At 34.1% G+C, this 10,000-nt stretch overlaps 1 protein-coding gene across 20 annotated transcripts in view; it reads right to left on the bottom strand.

Moving 5' to 3' along the window:
• FOXP2 (forkhead box P2) overlaps positions 1-10,000 on the bottom strand; it is a 396,471-nt gene that overhangs the window by 48,626 nt on the left and 337,845 nt on the right. For all 20 annotated transcript variants that reach the window (XM_072917768.1, XM_072917737.1, XM_072917785.1 and 17 more), the window contains 2 exon segments: positions 5,529-5,742; positions 3,854-3,958 (listed from right to left, as the gene is read on the bottom strand). In XM_072917768.1, coding sequence (XP_072773869.1) covers positions 3,854-3,958; positions 5,529-5,742 — 319 coding nt within the window.

Raw genomic sequence — 10,000 nt, forward strand, 5'->3', positions numbered from 1 at the left:
GTTTTATCTTTTTTCCAGGTGTAAATGCACTTGCTAACTTCCAATTCATGCTGTAAGTTATCAGTTTTAACCACAAGAATTTCAAATTCATTTTTGCTTGCAACATTTCAAAAGCTGAAGTGAGATCAGCTTGGAATCCAAGTGTGTCAGGGATTGTTTTAACAAAATGTTTCACTTGCATATCAGTGGTGTTTGATTTATTTTGCATCAAGCTTTTTATGTTTAAACACTGACAGGAGTTTAAATACAAAATGTTAGCTGTCACTTTTCATTTAGCTGATTATGTCAGATGCCTTAGTTTTGAAAGATGGTGGCACTGTCACCAAAAGAAACAACATTCTGACGAGTTCAAAAAAGATTCTTGAGGTCATCATTTTACAGCCATACCACCTAATAAAAAACCCAAAAAAACCCAACAATGCTCATTAAGTAGGAAGGTACGTAACGTTGTGTATCACTTTGCAGCTGAAAGAGGAGGGGTGGGGGGAAGAACAGAAATTTTTACATGGCACAATAATTATATTTCATTAAGTTATTTCTTTATATGGTTTTGTTTCTGTCATCCTGACTGATGCTTGGTCACTACTCTTTGTAGACTTTTAAACAAGCTCTCGTGCCCCATATATAAACTGGAAAGATGGCCTATCTTGTCTATCATGATTTTTTTTCCCTTGTTTCTACCGATGAAAACATTACCAGTCTTTGTACTGTAGCTTGTGTTATATTTGCTGGTGTCCGCCACATGCAGGTTAAAGATTTACAATACAACATTCTGTATGTTCGCTAGAATGTTGCACTGTAAACCAGAAATCCTTCCTACTCAAACTGACTTAGGACCAATGGAATGATAATTAATTTTGCAGACAAAACACCCTGAAGTTTTGTTATATGTTATCGCATTCTGACATTTAAAAAACCAACATGAAGAGTAATATTAGATGCTTTGAGAGATCTGTTGGCTTCCTTACTTAGAGACCAGAAATTGTTATTTTCTGCAAAGTTACGAATTTTCATAAGCATTTTGACACTTACTAAATCATGTCAGGGCCCAAAATTTTCTTTAAATTTTGTCACCTTTCTTCTAGCTATGTAGTGACATTTTCTGATTTGTCAATAAATGTTGAACCATTTTTTAAGCCAAAAACTGTTTTTACTCAATAGTCAAAGTGATCTTGCATGCATGAGCATGCATAAGTTAACACCATCTTACAAAGACAGAAATATAAACCATGAGTTTGTGTCTGTAGTTGAGGGATACCAAAAAAGCACATGGGTTTAGGTTTTGTCACATATACAGAAATTTACCGTGAAGAAGATTTGCTGTACTTTCTTGAAACCATTGCATGTTTCCAAGCATTAATCTAGTTTCACTTAATGTGAAACTTCTTGAGCCATTCAGAATACCTGAAAAGGATTGTAGCTAATTGGCATGTCCACATATTACATTAAAAACAGAAACAATTCTGATTGGATAGAAAAAAAGAGATTATGGTCAAAGTGGCTTTTTGTAGCTTTAAGTTATTTATTGGAAGTTATTTGTCACTTCACCCTAAATCATTTCCCTGATTAGCCAAGTGAAGCCAAACTGGTCTTTTCTGTCCTAATCTTCCTTCTTGGGGCCTCTGCTGGTTTTTCTTTGTCTATATCTACCTGCTAGGTAAACTATTTTCTGAGCAGAAGTTGCAGGTCACTTCATAAACCAGGCACTCTTCAAAGTCGTCATAAGCATACTACAGAAATACAGACTACTAGACTGGGGTAGAGTAACTTATTAATATTTCATTTTGGTACAATATACTTGCATTAACTCTCTTAACACAGGTATCATATTGTTTCAAGTCAGAGAACCTGAAACATTGCAACAAAGATTAGGCTAAGAGCAAAGCCTTGAAAACTACAGCCATTAGTCCTGTCATCCCCTATAAAGTTAATGGGTTGGAAAAATGGTCAATCTTTGGACTAAAAGTTGATATTTAATTGAAAGAAAATGTTTTTTAATTGTAATGGGGATTTTGCATTAGCGTGAACATGAAAAGATACTACAGGATCTAATGCAATGTTATGTATTGATTTCCACCTTAAACCTAGTGTAAAATGAAGAAATATTTCTATTTCATAAACAAACTCTCCTATTTAGCATCACGACTTCTTATTTGTTTTAAGGCACAGTAAACAGACTTGAATGAAAAGAAGAAATAACAAAATATTCTCAGACAGCTTCTGCTGATGTATAGGACAAAAAGCCATGACACTGCTGCAAACCCTGATTGCTTCTGCACCAGAATTATCAAGATGTTATGTGTCACTTTCACATTTTCCAGGGTTATTTGGTTGAGGAAAGCAAAGCATCTGTAAACCTGGCACTACACTGCCTTAATCAAAATGGTTTTACTGATCATGGATTATAACAAGAGACCTGACATAATGGATGTGCAAAGTCTGCCCAAAGAATTAGCATCACTATAGGCTAGATGGATGGACGTATTCAGGAAATGTAGTTTTTCTTGAAAAGGAAAATGCTTAAGCTAAATGAGTTTAAATTCTTATTATTAATAATACTTGGAACACTACATTGAATTTGGGAGATTTCATTTTCCTTTTAATACAAACTTATGTAAATCAGGTTCTTTTAAATCCTATACACTTTTGTTTAATAATAAGCCATTGTTTTGACATTCCACTTAATGCACTAATAAACAAAAATTTGTCAGGAGTGATACCTACATACAATTTGTAAGTCAGTGTAAGTTACTTAATTTAAAACTGAAAGACAGAAAAAGAATTGCAAATACTTTATGAATAGTATTGCCATAATTCTATTATAAAAGTTATTGTAATACTGAACGGTTATGGTCTTCTGTTAAGGTGCTTCTGTTATATACCCCATAGTTTGCCATTTGTAAACACATCTTTTGATGTTTCTGCCAACATCCTGGCAACAAAGCAGTGCAATTTCAAATGAGCTAATTAACTTAATTGTTGATGAAGCATGAAACAGTTCATTCACCCTGTTAGCTGCACCATGACAACATAAGAGTCTCAGCCCCTGAAGTTACTCATCTATATAAGCCTATCTGTAGCTTTCCATTAAGATCTATTGCATGCCAAATGAGTATGGCTCTTCTAACAAAGACCAGTCCATAATATACATTGGTAGCAAATCAGTGCTGCTGTTGAAGATTTAAATGAACACAGAAATACTAGTAAATACTTTGAAATAAATAAAAAGGAAAAATTGCAGAAACCCATTGCAGTTTGAATCTGCAGATGAAAAGGAAAAGCCATGTCACTTATTTCCTAAATGCTCTGATTTAGAAAATAGCTGGCTAAACCAAATGCTGAAAAAGCAATGACATCACTTTTCAGTCCTGAAAGGTGCAAACCCACCTGTACACTGTGGGTTTTTTCTATGTATCTTGTGAACATGCAAGAATAAAAGCAAAAATAGTTTAGCAAGTGAGAGTTAAATGGTCATGCTTAGGCCTTTGTGCTTTTTTATTTATACTATACACAGTAATTCCCACTTCACACAAACTGTCAGAATTTAAAATGTGCTTTTTCATACTCCTACTATCCAGTATAAAATCTAAAGCATCTCTTCAAATTTTCTGAGGCTCCATTTCAGTAAAGGATAATAAGAGGATTAAACACTGTGCTATTGAAAGGCCTGCAAAAGTGTTCAACATGAAAGAAAGGATAACAATTTGACCCTCTGCCGATAGCCTCGATTATCCAGTTGCTTGAAATACACACAAAAAAATCTCTGATATGGTTTACAGTAAAACTTTGTTTGCTGTCTTTCACTTTCCCTTGCCTTGAACAATTTTGCACCAATGAATAAAAATCCACCTACTTTAAAAATTGTCCAAAATCTTCACAAACGCTTTCACAGCCAGGCCATTTGCAAACTCCATGACCATAGAGAGTATGGGAGGCCCCAGTCTCCTCATGTGACGAGCTGCAGCAAAAGAATAAGGCATCAGATTCATCTCAAAAGCCATAATCGTTGGAGGCTGCTAGCGCCTGTCAGGTTACGATCAGTGACAAACAGGTCAAAACAGGTCAATTTAGCTCAGAGCAGTCAGAAAAATTTAATCGTTCTATTGAATAGTTCAACTGCCAAGGCTAGATGATGTTCCAATTAGAGAAGAAATAGAGCCAAAGATGACTGTTAATAAAGGATGAAAAACTAAGATGACTGTATAATACCATATGCTAATTGTGCCATATGACCTTGGTGTAACATTTACCTATAAATAAAAAATACACTCAGAACTGATCAATTCTGAGTATAAATATTGAAGACTGACAGTCAGAATTCCTGAATATTGTGAATGTTCAAAAAACTTTGAATTTTCTGCTCAATGTGTATAAAAATAAAGTTGCATCCATTAATAAATATTTTTATTCACAAGCACTGCTTTCATTAACTATGTGGCTTCATAAAAATCCCTAGCTGTACTCCATGCCTTTTTGTGGAACCTCTGCAATTGTTTCATCCATGATGAGTTATCAAAGAAATTCAGGGAATTATTCCGTGGATGTGACATCCTGAAGCAAAGAACCATTCTGTGAGATACAACCACAAAAGTGATACTAACTAAAAGTACTACTACAAAGGTATTCAAATTTTTAAATAATACAAAATAATGATTGAAAACTGTTCTCACAGTCATATGAGCATGAGAGTCTCATAAGTATTAAAATAATTAAATGGAAAATTTATTTGAAAATAAAATTACTTAAAATTTAGGTTATATAGATACAATTAAATTTAATTGTATCATCTATATCTCACTATATAGTGAGATCATCTATATCTCACTATACTAATATATTTACTGGTGTTACAGATACTATATACTCTCGTATTTAATCCATTACTTGAAATTAAGGAACAGTAAATAATATATGTCAATGTATCTAAAAAGAATTTTAACTTCATCCATATGATGGAATTCCACTAACAACATAGAAAATTTGTAGGAAATATGTCAACTTCATCACTGTCACACATAAAAGACAGAAAATTTAGTCGTTTTTTTCACAAGAAACAAACAACATGAGAGGTGCTTTATTACGCTGTTTTGAAGCATTTTTAATATAGAATTTTTGCAGTGAATTACAGCCTTGACAACTCATCTAGATGTACTTTGTCAATGAAACCAGGAGTGTGATTCAACAGCAAGGGCCTGACTGCCAGGTGTGTTAAACATGAATCAAGCTATGCACCTACAAATGTGCATTTACACCAGCCCACTTGATTCTGTGATTAACTTTTACCCAATCTACCATAAGTTCACGAGTTATAAAACCACATGCAGGTAATTTTGTTGGGTCTGCACAGTTAGACATCATTACTGAAAATTATGACCTATTGATAAACAATTCTGGAAAATCAGGTTTCCACGATCTCTTAAGTAACATCTATTAAGTGCTATTTTTTGATTGGAAATCATGTGACTTAAGATGTTATACAACCGCTTCACATCAAATGATAAGCACAGTTGAAATCTCATCAGAATTACCTGTCTCGCCTTGCATTTAGAACTGAAGACTGTCCATTCACTATGGAATGATGAGTTATTGGTGGTGATGCTTTGGAAGTGGTGGAGGAGGTAGTAGAGGAGGAATTGTTAGTAGTGAGGTCTAGCCCTCCATGTTTAATGCCATTGTCTTCCATACTGTGAACTCCAGTCACTTCTTTCCATAACTGCTGAATCTCAGCAGGACTTAAGCCAGCTATAAAATGAAAGAGAGCCCCACTAATATAACAAAATAAAGATTTTCATATAATGAGCTCAGTGTCATTAATGGATTAATGCCAACAATAAAGCTGATGCTGTTTTACCAGCACAATCAACATGTAGTAAATCATAAATTCATAAATTCATAAATCCATAAATTCATAAACATAAAACAAAAGAGAGCTTAAAACTGCTCTCTACTTCACTTGCTGCCTGGAAACTTGTAGTTTCCAGGATTAATCCTTGGTCACAAAAAGCATGTTGAATGTATTGATACATATGTGTTAGGGTTGTCTGGCTCAAGTTTGCATGAAGTCATGGAAACCTACAGTACAATATGCTTCTACCTGAAGTAAAGACTTCAAAACACAGGCAAGAGAAGGGCTGTGAGCCATTCTCTTATCTTGCCACTGAAGATGCAGTTAAAATAGGAAACCAGATTTTCAAAGATGAAGAGCTCATCAGAAATATATACACATTCTGTCACTGCCAGACCTTGTAAATTTGACATATCACTTTGGAAAAATACTGGATTAAATGCAGAAAAGAATATGAAGCCCAGAGATCTTGTGATTTCAAAGCCAGGTTCTTCAGCCTGACATGGTTTGTTCCAGAGATATCTCAAAATCTGTCTTCTCTATTTCATCTCAACAACCGAAATTAGGTAACACATGGTTGTGGTACCTAGATCTGCTGGAATGAAAAACATTCAAAATGCTGATGCTGTTTGAATCAAAATATTGTGCTTTTATTTTATTTAATGAAAGAGCTCACATTTCTGATCCTGAAAAGTACTAGAAAGCATCTGTTCATTCAGGTTGATAAGATGCAGTAGAAAAATGTAAAGATTGTTTTTTATTGTTTGGGAGATGTATTTATCAGATAATGTTTTATTCTGAGAACATACAAACTCAGACTACTGAACAAGATTCAACAAAAAATTATGAAGAAAGCACAGGAAGTTCTTTAATTCTTTTCAGTAGCTATCTCACCATGACGTCTTCAAAGCTATTAAAAACAGTTGAGTAGTTATTTACAGAAATATTAATTTCTGGAGGAAGTATGGAAACAAAGTGGAATGAGGGGATTTTTTTTTAATTATTAACCAGCTCGTTTTTAGACTACTGCTTTGAGTCTTGCTTCTTTACCTTGGATACCAACGCCCATTGACAAACTCAGCTAAAGAAAGAGTCAAAAAGAGTCGATTGCAAGTCCTAAAACTGGACTTTATACCATATTTGTATAGAAAAACCCTAGGTTTTAAGGAAGCAAGCAAAGAAGCCAGGCTCTAATTTATTGCATTAGAGAGATGGGTAACGGGAGTGATGGTAATACTGGTTGTAATTGTTTAATGAAGATAAGTAATTACAGCTGAGTTCATAAGGTATGCTCCAGCAACACTGCAAAAAAACCTCTTTAGTGTTGTAAATAACAGTTACCTGCAAATGTAATCACAAATCAAAATGAAATAATGTATTCATTTAGGTGGCATGATATACAAAGTACATTATTTACTTCAAAGTCTTCCTCCTGCTTTAAAAAAATAAACTAATTCTGTACTGAAAAAAACCCAACAAATCCAAGAATAAAACCATCTGTTTAGGTAATCAGATAGTGAGAGGAATTTAATTTGAGATCATTAAACTCTGGGCGCTGTGCGAGCTAAGAGCTGCCCCACAGCTGAGTGACTGCAGGGGCTGGGAGCAGCTGCAGCGATGGTCCCTCCCATGGGCGGGCACGTCCTGCCTGGCTGGTCCTGCCCCAGCTCACCTAGGGGTGTTTTTAAAGCAGAAAGAAATTTCTCTCTAGCTCAGGCTGGTTAATTTTATCACTTCTTCAGAGGACCCTGAAAGGCTGCCTTTCAGGATAAAAAGGATTACAGGCAGGCACTTAAAAAGTATAAAGTTAATAAGCGGATTTGTAATTAATTGTAAATTATGGCAATTTTGTGGTTTCTGTGTCTAAAAAAATCCAACTCTTTTTACTAGAGGCTTATGAAATGGCTGACAGACATTTCAGTCTGGATGTAAAAGTAGGGTAAGTTTTAAAGTTTCATAGGCTGTGACAATCCTTAAAATGCCCTCCCCACAATATATTTAAGGGGAAAGGATCAAAAAGAGGACCAAGAGTGGAATAAAAATTATGATCTACAATAAAAAAAGTCAAATACTGATTTCCTATGAAATTTACAAACACTAAGAATTTGTGGATTTTAATATTACTTTTGTAATTATTTTAACTTCTACCTACTGTATTTTTATGTTTCGATACATGTTTAATAAAACCACCATTATAAAAACCACCCCTTTTTCCTTTTCCAACATGGACCAATCAAGACTTGGGGTTTTGGTGATTTTTTGTTTGTTTAGTTTGTCTGTGGTTTTTTTACTGCTGTAATTTACAGTTATTTGCATTTAACTAGCATCAAGGCAGCAATACATGGAAATAACTCACAGCAGATCACTGGTTTTGGATACAGCATAGTGAAGACCTGGTCATAAAATAGATGCTAAAACATCTATTGCATCTTATTTGTGATACCTGACCATCAAGAAAATATGGGAAACATTCCTGTTCTTTAAAGACAGAAACTATACTTGAAGAAAATACTGTTTACATATGCAAACCTCACAGCTGTATTTGTAAGATGTATTTTTCACACCTTGCCAATAATGATTTGAGGTTTACGGGACTCTTTATGACCAATAACTTACAAACACAAATACCTTCAGTCATCCATGTAACTGAGCAAACTGGATGGATGGATATAAAATACTTGTGTAACACATGTAAATCCTTCTGCATAGCTATCTTGTATCTCTCAGGGCACAGTAGAAGCAAAAAATCATACTTTTACCACATCTAGTGGTTTCCTTAATTCAAAAGTGGTTGCCTTAATTCAATTCTGAAGGTTTAATTTAAAATTGGAAGAAATAAATACTGGTATGTAGTTCATTATTAGGAAAAAACATCAAGGCAAAAGCAAAAAAGAGATTAATTTATTTCTACAATAAAAATCCATATATATTTTAGCTATAATATTTTGTAATTTCTTATTTCTTTACTATCAATCCTTTTTGTTATAGTTCAGCTGGACTTAATTCTTTGAGTAAAAGAAATGTCTTTAAAAGAACTGTTTCCTCTTAAAAACTATTAAAAAGGTTTTTTTTTCCCTCTGTTTTTATACTAGCAGATGAATGAATGTTGTATTAAAATAATGAATATCAATGCAATTAGGTAGGAGTGCTGAGTGAAATCTATGGGGATAACTTAATGTGAGAGAAAACCTGAGGAATTCCTCTAGCAACAGATGGCACAAGAGGAGATTGCAAAAGGTGAAGCAGTTCAGAGGGAAGCTGTGTTTCATGCTTTTTTTGACTCTGGTCCAAGCCAATCATACAGGAAGAAACCAGCATTGCCATTCTCATCTCCAGATTTATGAATCAACTTGTCTCCCCACCACTATTCTATTTGGTGTAATAGGACTCATTTTCATTGTAGCTTTCACAACTTTAGGTATGCTTGTGTCAAAGCTTTTTTACACAATGAAATTAACACATTTATTTGTAATCTCTGATTTTCCGGTAGTTTAGGTTTATTTTTTGCTTGTTTAGGTTTGGGGTTTTGGAGATTTTTAGATCATTGTCTATAACCTGTGTACTCTGCTTTTGCTCATCAGATTTCTGAGGCTTGGATTTCACAATAGTTACCTGGTGGAAGAACAAGTTATATGCATAAAGACCAATTTAAAATAATGTCACCCGTCATGAACATAGTCTAAACAATGCTCATTTCAGGACTGGGATATCAGAGATCACATTATTGTATAAATTTTATGACAGACACTTAGCTCAACTCTCTTTGGTAAAACAAACAGAAACACGTACCTCACAGGTTATAGACAGAGTCCCCTTTAACTCAAAATGCAAGCAACATTTATCTCCATGCCAATTTATGTTTCAAAAGTGTGTGCCCTATATTCTTTCAAGTAGTAGAGTTTGAGCTCATTTTCATCATCGAGAAATCCTAATCTAAGTGACAAAAGAATTTTTTTTTCAAAGTCTTTACGGTTATTTGTCAGTCAAAGTTCATTACTATTGGAAACACCACCTTCAAAACTTGTTGTTCTATATAACCTATTTAATACAAAGGAATAGAAGAGAAAATAAATCCTAAGGCTTGTCCCAAAATTCACTTGTCATAAACTGATGATTCAAAGTGCTTTTCAATGCCAAAGATTTTATTTTCTTATA

The sequence above is a fragment of the Taeniopygia guttata genome, chromosome 1A (assembly GCF_048771995.1).
Source record: "Taeniopygia guttata chromosome 1A, bTaeGut7.mat, whole genome shotgun sequence".
In the NCBI taxonomy this organism is placed as follows: Eukaryota; Metazoa; Chordata; class Aves; order Passeriformes; family Estrildidae; genus Taeniopygia; species Taeniopygia guttata.